The sequence below is a fragment of the Pholcus phalangioides genome, unplaced genomic scaffold (assembly GCF_987345545.1).
Source record: "Pholcus phalangioides strain wild (caught in Gottingen) unplaced genomic scaffold, Ppha-v1.0 ptg000004l_1, whole genome shotgun sequence".
Classification (NCBI taxonomy): domain Eukaryota; kingdom Metazoa; phylum Arthropoda; class Arachnida; order Araneae; family Pholcidae; genus Pholcus; species Pholcus phalangioides.
The window spans coordinates 14,275,426-14,301,358 of NW_028301597.1; the positions used below are offsets into that span (position 1 = coordinate 14,275,426).

At 36.0% G+C, this 25,933-nt stretch overlaps 2 protein-coding genes across 3 annotated transcripts in view; one reads left to right on the forward strand and one right to left on the reverse strand.

Annotated features, from left to right (window-relative positions):
* Positions 1 to 594, reverse strand: part of LOC149086579 (phosphatidylserine synthase 2-like) — a 38,968-nt gene extending 38,374 nt beyond the window's left edge. Inside the window, exon 1 of one of the 2 annotated variants that reach the window (XM_089230943.1) lies at positions 454 to 594. The gene's annotated coding sequence lies outside the window, so the exon portion shown is untranslated. The remainder of the gene's footprint in view (positions 1 to 453) is intronic. The other variant, XM_089230944.1, reaches the window with a different exon arrangement.
* A 225-nt stretch (positions 595 to 819) lies between these two features.
* UbcE2M (NEDD8-conjugating enzyme UbcE2M) lies at positions 820 to 21,438 on the forward strand. Its single transcript, XM_089230945.1, has 5 exons — positions 820 to 1,028; positions 5,731 to 5,825; positions 7,800 to 7,942; positions 20,823 to 20,886; positions 21,111 to 21,438. Exons 1-5 carry the CDS (start codon positions 926 to 928, stop codon positions 21,249 to 21,251), a joined length of 546 nt encoding a protein of 181 aa, XP_089087071.1. The 5' UTR covers positions 820 to 925; the 3' UTR covers positions 21,252 to 21,438.
* The last annotated feature ends 4,495 nt before the right edge of the window (positions 21,439 to 25,933 follow it).

A 25,933-nucleotide genomic window follows, 5' to 3' on the forward strand; every position in this document is an offset into this window, starting at 1 on the left:
TAATTTGGCTGGTAAAAGGTTGATTACTAACTCACTTAACGCGTGTAAACAGGTCTTTTGTTGCGTTTTCTTTCCCTACGAAAAGTAGGTCTCCTGTTTTTAAGATAAAGTTACACATTACATTTCTACTGAAGCAAAATGGTCCTATCTGGTTGATGCAGCGCACAAAAACCTGCCTCCTAGGAAAACCCGGCTTAAACATTTTCACTCATAACTCAAGAGGTATTACTGCATTAGTAATATAAAACCACAAAGAGTAGAAAAGATACGAAAATGTACAAAACATACTTTTTTCAGTCAATGGGTAAAACAACATAAAGAAAATAAACGGTTGTTGAAATTTTTAAATTAAACAGAAATGAAGGTTCACATTTGAATTCGTTTTTTCTCGAATTCAAGTTGTTCTTAAAGAAATTTGAAAAAAATAATAATTAAAAGTACGAAATATAATACTTATGTCGACGAAAATAACGCCACCACGAAATGCTGACTACTTCATGAGCCAACATATATATCAGTAATGCTGAGCAATGCAATCATCAAACACTGCATCAAGATACCACTGCCATGAGCAGACGTTACTATCTCCAAAAAAAGCAAAACACTCAATAGCGTAAACAAAAGGTTAGTAGTTGTTGTTACATTGGAGAGCTTATTATTAAGCTTCGAAAAAACTTCCGTGTCGGTCATTTTCTACATTTTGTTCATATATTTTAGTTTATTCGAGATTAAAATTTCATTTTATAATTTTATAAAATGTCATAAATTTTTATAATTTTAAAATTTCTTCCGTTGCCAAACGGATGAACCTAAATAATTTGTAAATATCTCCCAGCTGCTACGGGAAGGTAGTTTGTCAGAAAGAAGCAAAATTATCGTGGAGTGTTGTGTGTGTGTGTGTAGATTGAACATTAGAACTTTCGAAATGATTAAACTTTTCTCTCTGAAGCAGCAAAAGAAAGATGGAGAAGCTGCGAAATCCAACACTCAGAAACGTGCGTCGGCTGCTCAGTTGCGTATCACGAAAGGTGAACTATTTATTTTTTCTCTCCCAACTCTATTATTTAGGCTTAGAACGAATGTCATCAACCGGCAGCTTTTCTCGTTGGATCCTCGTTCCGACCAGCGCTATCACAAATACGTACAAATCGTTCGTGACGAAACCAAGAAAGAAAAAAACATTGCACGATTTATTTAGGAAATTTAATTCGAGAAGTGGCTGGAGAATTAAATGGCAAAAATAGTTAAAAAGTTATTAAAATCAGCGTTGCACACACTTGGCTTGATTCAGAGTTTTCTCTTGTGTTTGTTTGATGTTACACGTGCCCAATCCTTAGCCCAGGAACTGAAAACTAATATAATTAATTAGTGGAGTTTGCAATAACTGACCCTGCATTGAGGAATCCTTTCTTAAAACTTTTTCTTTAAGTCCTCCTTTATGTCTAGATATTCTGATTTGTGTGACTTTTTCTATTTGTTTCTACTATGGATGTTCATTGGGAAAAAACTGCATTAGAATATTCCATCCGTAACGATAAATCAATGATTAGAACAGTGTTTTCCAAAGTGAGCGTTATTACCCCTTGGACATGGATTGAAGAGGGCGCATTGTAATTGGCAACAGTAGAAGCTACTGGCGAGGCGTGAATTCGAGTCAGCCTACCATGTGAAAACGTCTGTAGAAAGCTGGCACATACCTTCAACATGATGCTTGCATAGCATGTAGGGTTACCAGTTTCAAAAATGTAAAAGCCTGTTTACTTATAGCAAGCGATTCAATAGTTAACTAAATTTTAAGTTGTCAAGTACTTTAAAATGTATGCAGACATTTAGGGCAGTTTACATGCAATTTAGTTTAGTAAATAAACCTGATTCTATTTTTTTCATTTACGTAAGCCTATGTGCATGCACCAGTGGATCTCTTAAAAATTATCCAATGAGCATTTATTAAATCGACATAATGTGCTGCCATTTTTTTTAGAACTTGCCAACATAAAATTTAGTTAACTACCGAATCACTTGCTGCATGTAAATTAGTCTTAGGAGCCTTTCAAGTATTACATCAGCAAATTTTTAGCCATTTTTGACCCTCCCCCCGTCAGCAAAATTTTGTCAGTGCTTTCCCACCACATAACGCATATTGGTGGGATCAAAAACATACGCAGGAGAGAGGGGGGGCTCGTGTGCCTTCCCGCGACTAAATTTTTTTAAATGTTAAACATTTAAAAAAAATTAATTTCAAAAGAAAATATCTTTATATGTTATTATAATCAATTTCTGTTTATTTCAGTGCTATTTGAAGGGTAAGAACTCAAAATTTCTCTTTTAGAAATTTATTGTGACCCACCCTTTAAGCCATACTTGGTAAACACTTGACCCGCGGACCAAATGTGGTCCTGAAGGTTATCTGATGTGGCTTGCCCCCTGAAATCCAATTTTGTAAAAATGAACTAAGTGGTGCATTTACAGATCACTTAGGTGACCTATGGCATAATTCCAGAGCATTTAAGTGGCCCATGGCACATTGTCAGATCACTGAAGTAGGCTCATGGCACATTCAAACATCACTTAAGTAACCCGCGACACAGTTCCAGAACACTTTAATGATCTGTGGTACATTTAGAGATCCCTTGAGTGACATGTGGCAGTTTTAGAGCATTTAGTATGGTTCTACATCACTCAAGTTACCTGTAGAACATTCCCAGATTACTTAAGTGATCCATGGCATAATTAGGGATCACTTGAGTGATGCATTGCACAGTTCCAGAGCACTTAAGCAGCCTGGACACATTTCCTGAGCACTTGAAGGATCTGTGCAACATTTAGAGATAGCTGAAGTGGTTCTGTAAGGGATTTATCATTAGGGAGAATGTTAGTTCAGGTGCCTACAAACTAGCGAAAAAGTTTTCTTGTTTTTGGCACACCGAGTAAGATGCCATTTAAGAATATTTCGTATTTTCATAAAGGGTGGTTGATGACATAAGCATCATCGAAACCCCTGCCCTGCTGGGAGACGACCTCTTGTTCTGGGAAATTAGACAAAGATTGATCAAAGCGTGTAAAAATGTGTGGGAAAAAAATACAAATACTCACATATCAGTGAAGACATATGTTTCAGAGTGAGAGGAAGAAAAAATTCCCTTGGGGAAAAAGAAAAATAATTTCGCAAACCTGAAAAAGAGGACAAAAAAGGATGAATTTTCTAAAACGTAAAAGGAAGAACATAAAAGGGTGTCTGGTAACCCTAATAACATGAAAATTCAAGCATTTATCATCTTCACTTCAAAATATGGAAGAGAGATGGCAACACCAGCAGGAACATGAAAAAAAAATGCAACTCTGAAAATATAAATAATGTTCGGGGCCCACACATACAAAATTCAGAACACATTTCAGCATAAATAGATTCGTTAGAAATTTGGCACAGGCATTGCTGGATGTAGAGGGAATTTTTAGCATCAAACCAATCAATTTTTTTAGAAATCAGTTACTTCCATTTCTTCCTGCTGTTTTTTCCAACTTGGGAAGACCTTCCTAATCTTGGCAGCGACATATCTGATGAACTTTGTAGATATGTCAAAATGCTTTTAAGCACCCTTTCAAGTTGTGCAGAACTCAAAATAATTTTGTCATCTTTTGCATTCATTCATTCTCAGCTGAAAAGTTTATTACAGCACACAACTGCTAAAAAACTTTTTTTTCAATTTTGCACTGCAGTGAAGAAAATTAGAATTTTTATATTTTCTGATATCTTTGTAATTATTTGTGATAATAATCTGTTTTCTAATGATCTTTAAAATAAGATAAAAAAATGTCTTTTTCCAATAGTATGGAAGAGATCAGTGTCATTTAATAAATGAATAATACTTAATTGTTTTGTTACTTAAAAAAGGTTAAAAATAATTTTGTCAATTAGATTGAAATTAGATGAATGGACTTTAAACTTTCAGTGAAATTTCTCTAGGTCTGATGAAAAGCTTCAGCTAGATATGTGGTCTTGGTCAAAGGACTGATAGAATTTTGATAATTCATTTTACATATAAAGGTGTTAAAATGCATTAGCCATATCTAACATTGTAGTGCAAATCATGAATGCGGAAGAAAGACTGACTTCTTCCGCTTGGAAGAAGCAGGGCAGTTTTTTCCAAGCAGAAGAAACTTCCCAACACTTCGAAAGATTGATGCAGTTATTAATTTGCATACATAATTAAATTAGTGAAATTAAATTTACTTAATGTTATAAAGAATATATGTTTGCTATATCTAAAGCATAAATTCTAACTTATATACTTATACGATAAATTATTGAAGGAAAACTAGTTTCTTCTGGCCTGCTTTTTCTGCTTCAGAAGAAACTGTCCAACCCTGAATGGTGCTAAGAATACGAATATCAAATTAGGTCAAGGAATGGTTAATTTTCTGAAGATGTTGGGTCAGGGACTGAAGAACAGACATCCTCTAAAGGGCCATTTACACAAGTTAAGTGATTAACAGTGTTGCCAAAAGTACAAAAATTAAACATCTAGTATTATTTAAATTAATATAAAAAACATTTAAAATCATGATCTAAATAATTAGAATATTTTTTTCCGAAATATTTCAATTATATAACTTATTTTGCTTCGCAACTAGATGATTATTTTTTCCAACTAAATGGCTAAAAAAGACCAGATCTAGTTTGAAAATTACTAAGTTGGCAACATTGGTGATAAAGTGATAACTAAATTTGGAGTAGTCAATTGCTTTAAAATCTGCCCCAATGTCAGTAATCAAGTAGTGAATGATCATTAGATAATATGATTGCATGCCCACTGGTGCATGTTGTGTCTATTTAGACAATAAAATAGAACTTGCTGCTATTATACATACTTATCTACTTAACCATTAAATCTTTTACCAACTAAACCAGAGTACTTCCCAACTTAAAATTTAGTAAACTGCTTAATCACCTAACACATGTAAACAGGTCTTTACTCCTGAGATGTATGACTGATCCTGAACAGTCCAACAATTCTGCATTTGATTTCTGAAACTTTTGAATTGTTCTTGACATTCATCGCTAACATTTCGTGAAGTGTAGCAAAAAGCTTAAAATATGTCATCCCTAAACTATCACATCCTTCATAAGGTCAAATAGTTTGGACTGCTTGCATGCATTTCAGAGCTATCTGTTTTGAGAAAATCTACAACCCATCAACATAACAGCAACTGTACCTCGTGACTACCACCACTAACTTCATTGTTGAAAGAATTCATTAAACTAAAATAGCATTTGTCATTCCCCCCCCCCCCCATTTCTTCATGGTTGTTTTTAATTTGCTGATGAGACAAATGAGGAATTTTGCTCATCTCTGTCTATATAAAATTAAAGATTTTTTTTTACAATCAGGGCTGGACAAATATCATAAAATTTGCATTCCTAACTTAAATTTAAATGATACATGTCCAGATCAATATTTTATATGCTAGCGTTGGGCATTTAGTTGAAAAAATACATGCCTGGTCCAATTTTTTACATTTCCCATGCATGTCAGCAATGAATTTGTCCAACTCTGCTAACAACCTTAGAGAAATTCTTTTTTTTGTCCCAGAATAAAATATTTCCTATATAAGTCCAATCTGGTTGTTGGAGAACTTATTATGTTGGCTGTTAAACATGTCAAATAAAAAATTACAAAATTATAGTATTATGATGGTTCTTTTGAAATATTTTACCTGTTTTCCTTGCAGACATAAATGAACTTAATCTGCCAAAGACTTGCCAAATTGAGTTTCCTGATCCTGATGATTTATTAAATTTCAAACTTATAATATCTCCAGATGAAGTGAGTTTTTTCTCAAATATTCAACTGTTGTCTATGTGTAATGTGTTTTGTTTCATTTTAATTTTCATCTCGGTGAAAATGTATCGATAGATGCAGTGAATCGATAGGGTTGAAAGACTAACACGTGTATGCGCCAGGTTGCCATGGCGACTAAAAAATCAGCATTGTGATTTATATATTTGAATTCTAAATCACAGTTTACAAATGTTAGTTTCAGAATAATTTAAATAATAAAAAATTTTTTTTTTTCATTTCATGGTTGTGTCTTCCAAAAGGTTAACATTTTAATGTCCTAGAAAAGTTGAAAAATCATTATTTAGGATAGGTTTTTCTTAAGAGAAACCCATCACCTTATAACGAAAATTTCAGACCAATTTTCTTCAAAAATCATTTTTTTTGACAGTGTTAGATTAAGAACATCATATCTCACCTATTACAGCTTTTGAAGAAAAAAATCAATTCTATTTTTATCTTTCCAAAATAATTTTGTCAGACAGATGACAATAATGATACGACCACCTTTTTGTTTTCTTAAGAGTTTTAATTCGGCGTTAATCTTTTTATTTTACAACATTTTAAGTCTGCCAATACATGCATCAGTAAATTTGCTTTAGAGTTTTAGCTTTAATATATCACCAATTTTGAACATTCTCACCCGATCGGTCCATAGATTACAGCCTTCTGGATGTCACTGTCACGAGAACGCAAACAGTTCACTTCTTGATTTATTCGTGTGATCTCCTAGAGAGGGGGAGGCTCCATTGCAACAGCTCACGAGTTCGACGAGATGAACCTGACGAATAACCCTTCACGGATGAGAGCCGACATCTCGTAGACACTTCAACACAGGCTGAGCGATTTTTGACTAGATGAAGAGGACGATCAACGGATCGACCTGTGCCGAGGCACCCTGCTAGATCGTCAACTCATGGCTGGAACGAGGCGGGATGAAATGAAATGTAACGACTAATGTATCTGTTCGTTGCACAGTACCGGTATATAAGAGAAAATTCCCCCATCTCACCTTACCAGAACCAATCCGTCTGGCGCTAGAATCAATGTAACATTTGAGAAATTTACATATTCACATGAACTAAAAATATTGCATGACATTCGGCATCTGGCAGCGCAAAAGATCGTAACATGGCAGCTGATCGGCGGCACATGATCTCGCCGATCGATCCTAAAATCAATGTTAAAGGTAGTAAAAATATAAAAATGACTAGAAAAGGACCATTTCCGGCGGGGCCTAAATGGTAACATTACACATATACGCATGGGAGTATATATACGCATACATACACATTACGCATGGGAGGTTTAAGATGCATTATATATTCATTAATTGGGAAGACGGAGTCCTATTAATTATGGGTCTTATGAGTATTTTTTAAATACTTTTCATTCGTTGATCAGTTATTTTATTCCATCCAGATGTCATGTTACAAATGGCAGTCCATTGCAAACAAGCACAAGTGACGCAATAGTAAGAAGCTCAACCACCACCATGAGAGCTAGTTGCAGGTTTAACCCTAGAAATTGACGAAGAAGAAATCTGTCCCCTATATCAAACCTGAGGTGACCACCAATATAAGGTGTCTTTTCTGTATTCAGTCACTAAAGTCCCCTGTGTGCTCAAGAAAAAGGTGGAAGCTATAAATGATGCATATACACGTGTCGACCCTCCTGGAAAGAAAGGGATAAAAATTATTCTTTTTTAGCAACTAATGATTGGGGGTGCAGGGGGTCTGGTTACCTAATAATGCCTAGGTTGATCCATTAAAAGCATGAAATATTTCAATTTGTAAATCAGGAGAATGGGGCAGTAGTAAATTAAATTTTATATTTTATTAGAGTTTACAAATAAATTTCTTGATCAACTTTTCAATGGAATGTTATTTTTGTGCTTCAGTTGTAAATATCAATGTTTCTTATTTTAATTCGTAATAAATAAATTTACTGTTTTCATCACAGGGTTTCTATCGTGGAGGTAGATTTCTATTTAGTTTTAGAGTCAGTCCCAATTACCCACATGAACCTCCAAAAGTGAAGTGTGAAACTATGGTTTATCATCCAAACATTGATCTAGAAGGAAATGTCTGCCTCAACATTTTGCGGTATGTTCATAAGTTTTTCCTACCTAATATTTCGTATTTTTTACAGCAAAGAATCTGCTCATTTTTTAGAGATAAAAATAACATTGCTATCTATTCGTCATTTGCTGAACGAAATTTCAGAAGCAGGCAGCAAAAAAAGAAAATTACTATCAATTTCGTCTGCCATCATGCATTTCTTTCAATTCGCAAATTCTTTAACCTGTCCAGTGTTTCTGAAGTAATATTAAGTCAGGAGTTAAATGGAAGATATATAGAAACACCATTCTTTCGCTGCTACTGTTACGTTGTGTGCGCCTAACAACGCAACCCTAAAACTTCTCGTGTGAGAGATTAAAAACACATTTTTTCCCCACTCCCTCGTCTTTGTCTCAGGGGATGTACTTTAAAATAAATTTGTAGGGAAAATACTTGAACATATGCCGATACACTTTTCTTATGCAAATTTTCAGTTCTCAGAAATCATATGAAGTACTATATAAAATCAAATATAATTCGTTATTTTCTTAAATAATGCTATGTGCGATGGCAATAACTGTTGTTCATGTTTGACGTGATGTTACAGTTCCTTTTGACACTTACCTACTCTCATTCAGTTTAACGGGATGCAAAAAAATCAAATCATGTAAATGTTTGAATTTGCTGTATTATTTAATACAGTCGGACCTGGTTATAATGAACATGGATATTACAAATTTTCACATATAACAAAGTTTTTCCATGTTCCGTGAATTTCGTATTGCTTATCTGTTATTTTGATTGCTTTTAACTAACACCTATTTCATCAGACTACGCCCATAAGGAATTTTTAACCAGTTTTCAAACAATAATTTTTGAGAATTTCTCTGTATTCTTATCTAAATCTTTTTATCTGAAAATATTTACCTTTCTGAAATGCTTAGCTACAGCTGAAAATGTTCTTTGTTTTCTCTGGTAGACATTATATTAATACTTTTTTTATTAGTTTTTTATTGTAAAATTTGTGCTTATAAATTATGTTTATTTTGCTTAATTGCACCATTTTCTAAGCCAGTTTGGATCTAAGTTCACTTATAACGAACAAATTCGCTGTTTTTTCAACTTCGTTATAACTGGGTCTGACTGTATTTTGTCTGGCATTCAAGCTTCTCTTCTCACCCCCCTCGAGATGGGCGAAAGCTACAATAGCAGATGGTCCCAAACTTTAACAGCTCCACATTTGCAAAAAAGAAATGTTTTCTTTTTACTTTTTTTCTAACAATAAAACAATTCACTGCTGCTTTTCATCTATGACAATGATTATCCAAATCAATAGTGGCCTTTGTTATACAATGAGATCTCTCGCTAAAATACCCCTCCCACCTTGGTATTGAGAACTTCCATTACGGAGTGAAATAAAGCTCTATTCCAAGGGCCCAAAAAAAGTCTGAAAGTGGGGCATGATAGTTATGGGAAGTTTTTCCATATAACTTCCTCTATTTATTATCCTTTAGTTATTAATAATAGAGAAAACTATTCGTATCTGTGGAAGGGGTCTCGCATCTGATCTATGCTGCTACGCATAACGCAAGAATTTTAAAGCTTGTATCAAAATTATTTGATCAAAATAGATCTACACTTTTCAATTAAAAAAATCTCATAAATGGTACATAAATATCCAGCTTTTGAAGGTAAATACCAACATCAGGTCTTGATTACAAGCTCTTACTGAGAGCATATTATTCTTGTCTTTGATTTATATGCATACTTACAAAAAACTGATGTTTTTCATGCCACTTTGAAGTTCTGCAGAAATCTATAAATTTACCAAATATTTACTCATAGATGTCCCACAGTCGCCGTGTACTGTATCTATACATTGTCTATTTTTGTGTTATCTTAAACCTTCTATTGTGATATATTTATCTTTACACACAAATAACATCATGAAAACCAGTTCGAAATCCACACACGGAAAAAAATCTAACTAGACATCTTTTTTCCCTCCTTATTACAGTGCATTAACCGTTTAAAGGCCGAACTATGAACAAAGTCACTTGATATTTTGAAATTTGAGGTCCTTTTGTGCATGCCTATACATAGGTCGACTTTGAAATTTTAAGAAAAAAATTTTTATTTGTTTTTCACGATGTTCTATAAATGGAACATAGGCACTTCGGGAGAGGTGAAAATGGAAACTGGTATCGTCTATATTCTCACGATTATTTCTGGAATACAGTTATCACAAAATTTTCTACTGCAAATTCAAATTCGCAACACATACTGGTTCTTTTAACATAAAAATGTGTGCTGAAAATTCAATTTTTTTTCTAATGTCTGTGATAAAAGAAGGAAAACATATTTGTAGACCAGTTTGTCACATTTATACAGTGTTTTTTTTGACAAACCACACACCGTCCTTGCATCGTAGACACAATATAATGACCATCAGATGGCATCTATTTTCAGTTGGCAACGTGGACCTGGATGAATAATTAATCCCTCCTTCATTCGTAGCAGGTTCATTGTCACTTATCTTCGGAATTTAAAATTTGAAATACTATCCGCTTCTAGCAAAACTGTGCCATCCAATGTGCTGTAATGGTTATATGGCAAATCTTTTCCAATGGAATCCAGAGCTGAGGTTTTGATCAGATTCTAGAAAGAATTTTTTTATCCCATGCAATAATTTTTTTTTTCTGATCGCTCAAAACTGTTTTGCCCTTTTTTGAAACTTTCATATGAGTGTTGCACTTACATTTTGATCCTATTTTTCTGCCCTACATCTTTTGAACAAAATGTTTTGGGAGTTTTCTGACACATCTTCGTTGTTGCAAAATTATCTTGTATTTCACATACATTATTTAGTATTCACATCAGTTTACTAGATCATTTTCAACAATATCATCTTCATCCGGTTGTGCCCATTTTCATTAGCAGTTAACTGGCATATATCTACATCCTAATGTGGAATCTGAAAGAGTTTCTAAATATCCTACACCTTCTTCTAATGTGAGATATCTTTTTGATATGGTTACACTTAGCTGAACACAACAAGACTATCTATGATTGTCAAACTCGGTTTGATTAGTCTGCCGTTTGTAAAACACGCATTTCTTAGAATGCAAGAATAAAAAAGTATTCACTCAATATAAACAATCCACCCCAGAAAGCACATTCCTCTGTGTCATATCACCCAGAATTAGCCCCTATACACATGTCAAACGATGACACCTTTGGGTTCGAACGATAAAAATCGATGCACTGCACATTAGATATTTTTAGAATCCTGCTCTCTTGAAAGGCCAATGAATGCGCGTAGCTCTTTAATGTTTAACAGTACAAAAAAACTAATTGATTTACTTTGATTGATATATTAAGTAGTAGAAATACGCAAAATAATTTTCAATTTACTTCAAAATTGAAATTTTGGCAAATTTTAATTGAAATGGGGAAAAAACGCCTGTGAAAAATGCCAAATTACAAAATTCTGTCAAAAATGTTTATATGAAGCCTGATGTTTCAACCTCTGAATTTTCTGAATATATTTCAAAAATACTTTGACAAAATACTCTCCTCTATATACGATAAAAAACCGGGAATGTTTGAATCAATTTTTATCTGATAGTTTTGTAAATAAAAACTGTTCCATTTATCGAACATTGGCCTTTAAATGGTTAATGCAATTGTATCTTCTTTTTTTGGCTAATTTCTTCTCAGAGGAACCTGAAATGCATTGTTTTTTTTTTTAATTGAGAGGATTTGTGACATTTGACAAATAGCCCCCACAACCAGAAATCTCATGGAGAGATTTTTACAAAGTGCTCATTTGCGAAATGGCGACGCGAACCGAGGCCATACAACAAAGGTTGTCTCACGAGGAGCTGGAATTAGTACCAGCTGACGTCATTCCTCTGCAGAGCACCCACTTTGCGACCTTGTTAAATAGGCCTTATCTTTTTGTTTCCATTTTGAATAGGTGTAGCTTTTAGTAGTGTTGATTTCATTACCAAAACAGCTGCAACATAAAAGCATGGAAAGCCTGTGGTGTTGGAGCCAGGCGTGCTCAAGTAATTTATAGTATGGGTCTGAGCACCCGACTAAATTGATTCAGAAATGTGAATTTCTTATTCAAAGATCAAGATGAACACCCACAAGTTTCAAATACTTCTGATGCCCTGTGGGAAGCAAATATTAAAAAATTCCTAATGTATGTGTGAAGTTAATTATTTTTACTGCTATAAGGCTGCACACATAGTGGTGTGACAGAGAGGTACGGGAGTGTATAATAGAGATTAGCGATGAAAACAGTTGTATTGGTTTGTTCTATATCGCACATACTTGAGAAGCAAGATGAAGAAGAGAAAGAAGCCCCCCCAACTAAGTACTTGACTTGAACAAACATGTTTGTTTTCAATTCTATCTGCTGATTGGTCTGTTTTCTCCCTTTTTTTTCCTTTCCCTCTTTACAAAAGAAAAGGAGCTTCTGCAGAGAGATCACATCGCACCTTTACATTTCAGAACCCCCTGGTCATTTTCTTTATCCTCTGTATATAGGTGCACTACTATTGAACCACACATGTACCTTGTCCATATTCCTCTGCGGAACTTCTAACGAATTGGCACATGTTGGAATGTGTGAACCTAACGTGAAGCTTGTTTCTGTGTAATGCTTGTTATAGTGCTGCCATCTACCACATATTTTTCGAACTATGAGTGAAGTGTAATGTTTGGATTTTACCATTGTAGGCCTGTTGCTCTCTGCGGCGAGACTTTTTAATAGGGAGATCGGCTTACATTCGCATCTCAACGTTGGGAATCACAGAAAACCAACTTCAGCCAACCACCACTGCGGCAGCGGTGGGATTCAAACCCGGGACCTTGCGATGTGAGTCCATCACTATGACCACTTGACCACCACAGCGACATCCTCTGTTACTATGTGTGGGCATCTCTTTCTTCACCCCATGCGATTTTTCTTCCTGGTCGCAATTCTTGTATTACATGCCTTTTCATCCCAGTATATGCACTGCCTAACTCTCAGACTATTGCTTGAATTTAATCGATTTCTTCAAGCTTATAGATTATAAAAATACTATATGTGCATACCGGGGACGCTAAAACACCACCATAAACGAGAAATCTGAATCATATGCTGCTGTAGTCTGCTATAAAAAAAGTAGCATTGCTGTGATGTCACACAGTGCCTCTGTGACCATGCCCACAAAGCCAAGGCGAAACATCAAAGATATGAAATAGCCTTTACTATATAGCCCTGCACACAAACAGCCCTCAACTGATTGTCATTTATTACGGGTGGGGGTCAAGTACCCCGAGCACCCAGGTTCTGGTGTGCATGTTCAACATATAGTGCATATGTTACTGCCAAAGCCTGAAGTTGGCCATTTTGTGAACTAGCTGGCCCCATATGTCGATTCCTGTATATGGATCACTAAGATATTGATATTCATATTTGATATGATTTAACCCTTTGATTATTAGGGTTGTCATAGCTAACCATAATAATTATGGTTAGCTATGGCTAATTATAAATGGCCATAATTATCACAAAACAATACAGCAAAGTGGTGATGACCCCGAATCATAGAGATCAATACTTCAGAGTATCGATACTTTGGGTAAGTGAAAACCTGAATTTTGGACATTGGCCGGGTCAACACTGCCCAACTTCTGACTTGGCAGTAACATATACAAATAGGAATTCTCTCAACACATGTAAAGATTTTTGTTGCATTACAAGAATAGAATTTATCATTAAAAAATAATCTGATTTTCGTTCTAAAAAAGTGATGAAACAAGCATTTTTATGGGAGCTTGAGGGCAACCAAATTATAATCAGAGGGGAAGAATCGGTTCCACGAAAATGGAATGTATCATTTTCATTTTGAAATTTGGAAACACATCTTATATGGTCTTAATAATGGCACAGTTTGGAAAAAGGTTAATCTCATGGTATAGATCAGTGGTTCTCAACCTTTTTTTGTCCATGGCCCCCTTTCGACCATTTCTCATTCCTGCGGCCCCCTTGCGAACATGAATAATTTTCAACTCCCCCTTCCTTTCTCTTCCCCCCCCCCCGTTTTCCCATTAGAAGATAGTTATTCAAAAATTGTCTGAAGTGTAAATATTTTTGAATTTAATTTGATTAATTTTTAATTTATGAAAATAACGAAAAAGCTAAATAAACATAATAGAATACAGTAAAAATAGAATAAATCCCTTGGGCTCACAAAGTGTCTGTATCATCGTAATGTTACTTTTTGTGGAGTTTATTGTTTTGTGTTTTTCACAGTTTGATTTGTATGTTTTATGTGTTGTGTCAGTCCAATTAAAAAAAAAAAATTTAATCAATGTAAACTCTGCGCTTGAAGACGGCACAATGTCATCAAGTTACTGTACTGGGTGAAATTTTTATTATTTCCAAATTAGTTTTTTTTGTGTAAAAGATTATGGTTTCATTGAGAAATGTCAGTTGTTATAGCTTCCAAAATACGCATTCTTATAATGATAAAATCGCAAAAAGTGGTAGCAAGCAGTTTTATTAATTTTATTCCCTTCATGCGGATAAAAGTAGTAATGAGGGAGTAGCCACACAATCATCTGTCACACACTCATCTCTTCTCAAGCATGAAAAATTAATGTCTCCGTATTATCTTTTGATATTCAACTGCATCAATTCATACAGTTTAGGTTGTTTTAAAATTAGTTATGGGCCAATAAAAAGTACATCGAAAAAATTCCACAGCTTTAATTAAGCATTTTTGAAAGCTGAAACAGGCAGATAACTAACTTGAAGTTTGGGGGGGGGGGAATAGAAATACATAGCAAAAAGGAATACATTAAAAAAGGAAAGAAAAGTATATATTCATTTCTATGTTTCTTTAAATCTAGATTTGTTTATTTCATGAGTTGCACAGGAAGTTGCCATATTGGTTAACTTGGACACGGTTTGCATGTCCCTCAAAGAAAGAGAGAGATATCACGTGTTTCTAACAGCCTCATTGAAGAAAACCCGGGCAGCACCGGGTATTATAGCTAGTATATATATAACTCTGTCAATATTAAAATATTTCATTTATAAGAAGCACAATTTCAATTATTTGACATTTTTATTTTGATTCAAACTCCAAATCTTTGGCATTTAGACATCATTTCCAACTATCAAATTCAAGCAGTTTTTGCAGATTGTGAAAACGCGTCGCTGAATTGGTTTTGCATGCGTATTATCAACACTAAAAACCATAAATTTTAGGTTGACAGATACAAAGAGACGCATTGAGCGGGTTATGGACATTTCAAAGTGAAGACTTACGTGAGAATTTATTACACATTTCTGAGAAATCAGCAGATGCAGTGTCTCTAATAAACGGATTTAAATTGCTTTAAATGTAGTCATACGCCTTTTTAGAATTTTTTTTCCAATGTCCACAACATTGTTCTTGAAGGGTAGGAAAATTGCATTGGAATTATTTAGGATGCTGCAGGCCAGTAGTACGGCAGTTAAAAGGAAGCATTACAGTATCGATTAAAAAAAACTTTAAAGATGTGGTGTCAATCTTAGAGGAAGTCCCAATACAAGGGCGGCTCGAGCTTACCTGCCACCCGGGTGCAAAGCCTCATGTGCCGCCCCTACTGGCGACCCTGCCAGGAGGCGGATAGGGCTTCGGTGAAGGGCACGTGGAGATAAACCTGATTTTTTTTCATAAGAAAGCCGCACATCATTGGTCACTGTGCAAAACGTGCGTGACCATACGTCCCGCTTTTGAAGTAGAAATTTTTTTTGTCTTTGGTAAAACAATTCTAGAACAAAAAACATTCTTAATAAATACCAGATAACTTAATCCTTGAAAGAGCACTTATTTTTGTGAGCCATCATCACTTATCCTGTAAAGATGATATTTAACGGGGGAATTTTTATTAAGAAAATTTTTTCAAAGGTGTTTCTGGTATTCCAGGGGCCGGACAAGTGAAAAACCAAATTTTTCCTTTGCTTTAATTTGACTATTGTGGATGAAATTCTGAATGAGGGTATGGACTCCTAGGGTGGGATCTTTCGCAGGCCCCCTCCCAGTCAGATTTCTCACGGCCCCTTCTATAGTTTATTTATAGCCTGAAAAAGCCAAAAAATTATGAGAATTATCCCGGGCTCTTATGGGGGACATGGGTGAGGGAACCAAAATGCACACATGGCCCTTGTAATATAGTACAGGGGTGGCGCTTGACCATGCGACCCATTGTGGCACCGCTTAAGAGGATGCTAAATCCGGGGTGAATGGGTGCTAAAAAAAAAACCAAACTGTCGGTACTGGAGGGGTGCAAAATCCGAAATGAAGGGCCGAAAAAAATGTTTTGTTACGAATTGTTTGGATAAATTGTGAGGGAGGGGCATGACCTTCTAAGGGTAGGGCTGACAGGGCTTCAGCTTGAGGCCCGGGACTAAATCCTTTTTTCACTCTGTAAATTAACTGTAGAAGGGGCCCTGTGAAAAATCGGGCATGGGCCCCACGAAAGATTCCCTGACGCAGGAGGTAGGGGCTATGGAGGGAGCAATAGGTAGGAGGCGCAAAAAATAAGTCCCACAGGGGTACAGATTTTGTCTCGAGCTGCCCAGATAGCTTACATTCTTGTTTCTGGTATTACAATCAGAGGTCTTGTCTATTTTCTCAATGATTCCATTGTCGAGGTATAGTATGACTCAAAAGTCTGATGCCGTGAATTTTTACTGTGTTAAATTTTGTTGTCTTAAGTAAAGTCTACGCTGCCACCCGGGTGCGCCGCACCCCTTGCACCCTCGCTTAAGCTGCCCCTGTCCCAATACATTATCACAGCAATGTAGTTTTCCTCGGTGTATCGACAGCTCCGCACGGTGCATTTCCGCGCACAGGGAATTTTTTGGACGATTCCGCACAGCCCATTCCCGCACTTGCGAAAACGAAGGTCCTTCTTGTCTTTCTTTTTCTGTTTTTATTCCTGTCTCTTCCTCTTTTCTTCCTTACCATGAATGGCCTGAAGTTATAAGGGGGTTGTATCCTCATGAAATTGTGCCACTGAAATAATCTTTGACTCGTGCTTTTTCAACTAATTTCTCATAATTTAGATATATATAAATAAATAAAAGAAAACAACCTTTAATAGGTGAATACATCATTATTGTATATGTTAAAATATATATTCACTTTATTTTTTACCGTAGATCAGAACAACAGAAAAAACTCCAAATCACAACGTTTCCTTCTGAAGCTTGCACAGTAGGCGCAGTAAAATATCTTACCTTTTTTTCCTACGCAATGTACTACATGAAATTGATTCTTCAATAAATTCTTCGATAGGCAAAAGGGTGTAGGTGAATAATCGCCCCACCCTCCTGTTCAGTATATAATCCCCCCCCCTTTCCCGTTCGAAGAGCCTTTATTCGCTTACCGCAATATCCATAGTATGTTTTCGAATTTGATACATGGACACATTTCTCTTCAAATCGAGATGAGTTCTATTTGAACCTCTGAAACTGAAAATTTCACTGATATTTTAGGGGTTTTGATTTGTTTGCAAAATTTTTACAATAGACTCCGTCGGTGCGCTAGTCCAACCGGTCCAGTAATCCGGCGTTTTTAGGAGTGGTTTCTTCGTGCACAGATGAGGAAATCATGTCACTGCATGTCTTTGCAAAGAATTTTATATTATTTAGAAATGGATTTTTTCAATTAACTTTCGGTATTCGGGCGATTTTAGTAATCCGGCACACTCAGGTTTGATATGTGTCGTATTAGCAAGAGAACTGTATTTCAATCCACAATATACAGGATGTACAGGAAATATCTGCAAAAGTTCGAAATACATCCATTAACGAAACTTGAAAGGTTCGATAGTCGAAGACTTGATGCCGCGAGCACAAAGGATCGAGAACTCTTGAGCACCATGACGCTCGCGTGCAAAAGATTGAAGATGGCTGCTCTACAGTCAGTGTCTCATGCTTGTCACCATCACGTTTGTAGTTTATAGATTTATAGCATTTGCTAGTGACAAAGGCAGAAATGGTCTTCAAAGCTTCAAGAACTTTTTTGCAGATGGGACTTTCAAAATTTGTAGTAAGCAGTTTTATCAGTTGTATACGATTCATGCAGACATAAGTAGGAATGATGAAGAAGTCACAATAGTTCCTATAGTTTTGCTTTGCTTGAAAAAAAAAAAACCAGAGGATTCTTATGCAAAGCTATTTACTGTTTTAAAAGAAGCCAGATGGAATCCTCAGTCAGTGACTGTAGATTTTGAAATTGCATCAATAAAGGCTCTAGAAGGACTCTTCCCACTAACCAAAATTTTCGGATGCAATTTCCATTTCAACCAATGTCTATGGCGGCACATACAGTCCTTAGGGCTGGTAAATTATTACAAGAGCAATGATGAAGTAAGATTACATGTGCGTATGTGTGCAGCATTAGCACATCTACCATTGGAAGATGTAGATAACGGGTGTCTATCCATCTAGGAAAACTCTCCTACAAACCCGAAATTGCAAGAATTTTATGATTACTTTGTAAAAGAGTAGTTTGAAAATTTTGTGTTGAAAACAATATTTGGAATTGTAATAAAAGAAAACACAGGACAAACAACGCCTTAGAAGGATGGCATAAGAGATTTAATTCCATTATAGGTAAACCAAATCCAAAGATCAGAATGATGATTCTGGGTATGAAAGAGGAATCTAAATACAGTGACTTCTACATGAGTCGAGCAAAGGTGGATTTAGAGGGCAAAAAAGATGCGCAAGGTACACTAAGCTGGACAGACAGTTAAGCAGATTTCACACATTCTGCTTAATTATGCAAGCACGAAAGATATAAAAAAATGTTTGGAGTCCCTAGCTTATATTGCAAAATTGGAGTAAACTTTTGCAACAGAATTTTAGTATGTGTATAACTAGGAAATAAAAAAATATTCAAAAAAAAAATGATCACAATACTTCATAGCTAATTAGACAGCTACAAATTTCTTTGTGCCCCCCCCCCCCCCCCGGAATATCCTAGGGCCCCCGGTTGAGAACCACTGGTATAGATAATACTGGATGTTTTGTAATTGATGTATATCTGATTATCAAAAATTGTGGATGTATTGGACTTATATAGTGATTGGACGTATACGTATCAATAATCATGTTGCCTGATCTAACGAGTTGTACGACTGATGAATGTGTACGGGTATGAAGAAACCCCCACCCCCTCAAAAGCCATGGACCATGTATGTCAACAAAGGACTGTTCAAGGTGGTAAAGGCTCTGTCATGGTATGGGGCATATATGTAATTGCCATCATATTAGACCCCTGATAAGGCTGCAGATGACTCTGAAAGGTGACTGGTACATAAGCCTTATTTCCAATTACTTATGCCCATTCACATCCTGGGGCTTGGACTTGTTTTTCGCCACATGTATCAAAAGTTGCTATCAAGTGGTTTCAGGAACACACTTCTGATTTCAGCATTCTCCCCAGGCATAAACATTATTGAGTATATATGAAATACCTTGCAACGTGCTTTACAAAAGAGATCACCATCACCTCGCACCTTTATGGAATTATGGACTGCCTAAATGACACATTCACACATTGGTGGAGTCCATGCCATGTGTTGCAAAAGTTCTTAGTGTTTAGGCAGGACTCACAATATTAGTTAAGTGTACCCGTTTTTCTGGCACTTGTGTATATTAAAGCCCTGTTCCTAAGGCTTAAACATGTTCATTAACTGGAGTAACCCCTGGTAGTTAACCTCCCCTTGTAATGGGGGAGTGTCCATTATGGGAGGTTCCATTGTACTAGGAACTTGGACAGGAATTGTCACACATCCTAGCAGCTGTTACCACAACTGAAACTTATTTCTTTTAAAGTAAATGATTTAATCAAATTCTCACTGCACTTACCAGGTGTACAAGTATGAAATGCAGATTTCAGAAAAAAGATGGTGCACCAATGCAGTTTGTGCTATAAAGATTTGACACTGCGCCATTTTGTTGTGTCATCAACAAGTGTCATATGCGCAGGAGTGATAAATTGGAAAAGTGTGTGCATGGTGTTATATTGTTGTATTCAATATGTCGAAAGTTATATTGAACAAAGAGCATTCGCGGACATCATCAATTTTTTTGTTTTCATTTGAAGAAAACTGCTGCTGAATCATACCGATTACTTCGAGAAGCTTATGGTGAACATGCTCCATCGCAAGATACGTGTGAATGATGGTTTCGGTTTTTCAAAAGTGGTGACTTCGATGTTGCAGACAAGGAACATGGAAAACCGCCAAAAAAAAAAGAAGATGTGGAATTGGAAGCATTGTTGGACGAAGATGATACTACACAGACACAAAAACAACTCGCAGAGCAATTGGGCGTTAGTCAACAAGCTGTTTCCAATCGCAATGCCCCATGACAACGTGAAATGCTCCTTGACAATGTTCCATCACATACAGCAAAAGCAGTTCGCGGCACGTTGGAAGCACTCAGCTGCGAGTTCTACCCTATGCGGCTTACTCACCAGACTTGGCTCCTTCCGATTACCACTTGTTTGCATTGATGGGTCACACACTTTCTGAGCAACGCTTTGGTTCGTACGAAGATGTGAAAAAATAGCTCAATGAATGGTTCGCAGCAAAAGGGGAAGATTTTTACTGCCGTGGTATTCACAAATTTCAGGAAAGATGGGGGAAATGTATAACAAGCAATGGAGCATACTTTGAATAAAGCACTTTTTTTTATCATTCGTCCGAAATTAACGTGTTTTTTTTGAAAAAAAAATCTGCATTTCATACTTGTACACCTGGTATATATAATAAAACCTGATGACGTTTTTTATTATAGCATTTATTTTTTTCATGAGATTCAAAGTTTCATGTTCGCTTTTATCTTTTTTATTTGCAGGGAAGACTGGAAACCGGTGCTGACAATTAACTCTATAATTTATGGATTGCAGTACTTGTTTTTGGTGGGTTATTTTTGTAATTAATATTTCATTGTGAACTTAAAATTTCTTTGAGCTAAATGAAGAAAATTTTCTTCATAAAAATTGCTTTTATTTATGGGTTGAATTTTGATATTTAATTTTCACATCCTTATTTTCATGGGTTTTTTTTAAATTGCCTTTGTTATTATCTATTTGATTGCGTACTAATGAAATCATATTCTGATATGAACTGACCTAATTTTCAGGAACCAAATCCTGAAGATCCACTAAACAAAGATGCAGCCGAAGTGCTTCAGAACAACAGACGTCTCTTTGAGCAGAACGTAAAAAAAGCTATGTCGGGTGGTTTCGTTGGCTCCACTTATTTTGAGAGGTGTTTAAAATAACTTTCAAACTAGCACATTATCTAGCTCACTATTTAATGCGGACATTTTTTTTATGCGTCAAGACGTCAGAGAGAAACATTTCATGCAAATTATCATCTGTGTTTTCTGAACATTCAAAACAAATTGTATGGAGGGGAATCATGGAATTTGTGCGCTAAAATAAACTACATTATTGTTTTTATTGACAGCCAATTGTGTACCTATGCCTGTTTTGAAAATTATATTTTTCCCACTTATAGTTAGTTACATATCCAGCCAATAGTGTCAAAATGTCATGCGTAAAAAGAAAGAATATAACATCTGAATGGCAGGTTAAATTATCACAGATGGTTAGTTTGCCGATTTGGTCATTTTTATTAGCATTTGTTCCAAAAGAAATCTATTAAAATTGTGCAAGAAATTTATGAACATTTTTCTTACTGTTCATGTATTTTCTTTTCAGTGTGAAGTCGCTGTGAATATAGTGTTGGTGCTACTGTATAATGTTGATTCACATTTTTTCATTCTGTCCTGGCTACAAATTACTGTATTAAAATTTCACATGTGGTGTCCCAAAAATGAATTTATTTCAAGCCATGGATCACAAAAAGGAGAGAAACAAAATTTTTAATCGAGGATGACGTGGGTTTCCAGAATCTGAAATACAGATACTATGTTCACACACTTTAGTTAGCAAAACGAGGTATCCAAACAGCTGATTAAAAAAAAAAAGGAAAATATGTGTACATTCGTGCTTCTGATGCATGCAGTGCACGATATCACGTTATTACTTTTATAGGGTGACTTAGAGAGAATCACATGATATTTCAAAATTGTATATTTCTTGAAAATTAAAAAACACAGAATATATAATACGGGGGTATGCGTAGGTTTTATATGAACAGTTTTTGTTAATGGTCGATTTCAAGTGTTGAATCATTTTAAAATCAGATGATGCTCTCTTAATCACCCTGTATGGGACCATTCAAGTATTATGTAAGCAGATTTTCAGCCATTTTTGATTCCCCCCCTTGTCAGCAGCTTTGAATATTTCATATCTTCAAAAGGGGGTGGTTGATGACGTAAGCAACCTTCAAACCCCCCTTCTCATCAAACCCGAAACTCCCTTCTTCTCCCTCGATGCTGACGTTATACTTGAATGATCCCTGTACGAAAATCAAGGATCATACACCTCGCTACACTTCCACCTTACATAAGGGGCGCTAAGTACATTGAAAAACAAAGTAAATATTTATACGATATTTAAAAAAATTAACATCTTTGGAAGTCAATATCGCCTAATTTAAAATCAAAGCAAGCGTTCCGAAATGTGCTTTTGGACATATGGTCAGCTTATGTCACTCATAGTTATGTAGGGGTCGCCGATAAATTTTTTTGTCGAAAGAAGAGTCCCGCTTCAAAAATGTTTGTCAACCACTGGTTTTGCAATAAGGGGCCGTGGTTGTCCCAATCTCTCCAATTTTCACGGACAAAATCGTTCGCAGGAACTTTAAGGAACATCCATTCAAAAAAATATATGAATCCGTGTTATCTACCATTTCGTAAATTTTTCTGGACTTCCAAATATCTCCGGGATGTCAATTTCATAATACCGTTTGTTTTTTCAGAAATACCCCTTGAGAGTAGTGAAATTACTTTTCAAAATTCAGAGACCGGAGAAATCTTCGTTTAACGAAAAATATCGTAGCATAATATTCTGATGGCAAACCGGAAATGTCAAAACACGCTCGGTCTCCAGACGGTAGCGCCATAAAATCGGAACTATAGAATTCTCGTCATATCTATAAAAAGTGTGTTGTGGAAGTTGAAGCTTAGTATGAGAGTCTTAGTTGTCTGCTTGTAAATATGTATAAAATAGCCATTTTTGTGAATAAATCTGACATCCTGAAAACTGCTTCATCCTCTGATTATTTCAAGGATTTGCGAGATATTATTCGGAACACTATGTGAACTTATGAGATTAGAAAAGTTGAAACGAGTTTTTTTCGTCATAAGGGGCATTGGCGTATGCAAAGGGGGGTTTTAACCCCCCCTCAAGACGAGATTAGTGTTATTTTGCAGGAAAAAACTTAAAACCCCTCTTGAGAAAATTCTGCGTACGCCTATGAGGAGGGGTCATTAAAATATTACGTCAGCACAGGAGGAAGTTTTGGATTTGATGGGGGGGGGGGGCGGCCTTACATCACCACTCTATTTTGAAGATATGAAATATTCTAAGCTGCTGACAAAAGGGGTCAAAAATGTGACGGTATTCGACTATTTTTTGATAATACTGAGCGCGACTATGGAAGATGGTGATGAAGTACAAAAGAATTAGACATGCTCTCTCGGAAAGAATCGCTCCGCAGCACGCGGGAACAAATGTTTTTGGCGTCCTTTTCCAAATTCTGGGACACAGCTCGCTATGACACTGATACATACAAAGCAGGTATAGAAGTATTCCGAGGGAGTTTCCAAGTACACACAAGGGACAAAATATATATTTATAAACTAGCTTACCCGTCGCTGCAATCTCAGAAGAAAGGAAATACAAGGAAACTTTATGATTAATTTTCATATTAGAGTGCTTGTGGATACACGATATTTTTTGTTTTTCCGTCTGGTGCGTACACGAATAAACCAGGTTTTCCGACGCGTGAGCTGGCCACATACAGTTGTCCATGTGAGAAGTACGGATAATCCAAATCTAGCCCACACACTTGCAGCGATTGTTCTTTTGCTTTGTTGATGGCCATTGCAAAAGCGAGTCGCACCGGAAACTAAACGTTTGACTTCAAATGGCATATCTGTTGGGATCATTGGAATACGTGGCATTGGCAACACAAAAAAAAATACATCTTCTCCCTTGAATTTCACATTCAAAACTGTAGCTTCGATGACATTGTTCATCTTCACTGAAAGTCTTGTACCGTTGCAAAGTCGTGGTGGATTGATAGGCACGCCAATTTTCAATGTTAAAATGTGCGGTGGCATACCTGGCAAATCGAGTGAATTCAAGAATTCCATTGGGTAATTGACAACTTAAGTCTTGATTCATCACAGTATCGATGGACTTATACGTTGTCATTTCGCCTGGTATTCCGTTTTGAATGCTGAAATTGATGGCATTATCGTTGTTTGTAGCTGCTAATATAACACGTGTACTGAGCTACTGATGATTTTTGTAATTCCACGCGATATTTGGGAAAATCTTTTAAATCGATTCGTCTTTGGTTGATGCCATCTTCCCAATATCCAGCAATTGTTTTGCGAAACGTTCGGTGGATGCATCATTTTGTAATTGAACAGGCATATTGGTTTTGATAGTCAATTTGTTTACATGTCGCCATAGAACTGATGATTTGAGACATGCATTAAGTTCATCAGCGGGTGCTTTTTAATAAATCAATGTTTAACATAATAAAAAATTGATTGTTAATATTAATCGCCATTAATTAATTTTAACATATAAATCACGATTGTCTAGCACCCGCTACACAACTATGCCAGAAACCTTCGCAGGAGTGTACTCAACTTCCCAAAGGTTTATGGCAATCGGATGAATGGTGTAGTAATGCATAAAGGACAAACAGACATGTTTTTATATAAAAGTGCTATCTGGCGCAGAAAAATACGAAAAACACTATTGGAGCAGGATGTTAATTTTGCGGCCTATGACGCAGAATTTCCACCACTGGTAGTATCATTTTCTAGCAAGAATGATATTTAGAACTTTGCTAACTCTTATTTCAAAATTTCATTGTCAGCACAACAATCTTATACTGTTTCTCTCAACATATCAGAAGCTTAATATGATTAAATAATCTACATTTGGGTGTACCCAAAATTCCAAAACGAACACGGCTATAAGCGTTTCGGAACTATATGAAGTTCCTTCATCAGTAGCAGAAACAAAGAAAATATATTTTCTAGTTATATTGAACAGCGAGGAGTTTCGAATACAGTTATTCTCGGTCACTGTTTGAATCGAGGGAGCGAGCGCCTCTAGCTGCGTTATTATGAGCGCGTGGTGTGTGAAAATAAGTTTTTCGGAACTTTTGTTAGTCTTCCAAACTTGAAGGCGCGAATGCGAGAGCCAATCTCCCCGTTAAAAAGTCTCGCCAGAGAGCATCAGGCCTACAACGATAAAATTATTCAATCATTACACCTCAGTCATAGTGAGAAAAGTTGGTGGCAGCACTTTACCTGTAACAAGCAATATACAGAAACAAAACTACAATAAAAGTATCTACGGTTTAAATTAAGTGTGAAAAAGATAAAACCACACATTATCAGTCCTGTACTGTTGGCTTTCTTCACATGTATCAACATGTGCAACTAAAACAGCCATATTCAATGTGACCAGGGATCAGAAAGAGTGTCCGTTAACGAGTCCATTAGGAAAGGTTCTGTAGTGCGGAAATTCTTTGTGCAAGTTTTACATAAAATTCCCTACCAGCCCAGCATACTATAAAGCACAATTTTTCATTCCAAATACAGCGACACCTTGGGTTATGAATTTTTTGGCTAACAAAGATTTATTTTCAAGATTTTATCTGCTGCAACTAACAAACCTTTCAGTTAACATGGATGCATGTGCTAACATAAAACAGCCACATAGCAAGTTGATACCAAACTGAACAGCCTGGAGACATTCTGGGATCTTTTTTCTATCTACATGTGCAAAAAAATAAATGAGCTAA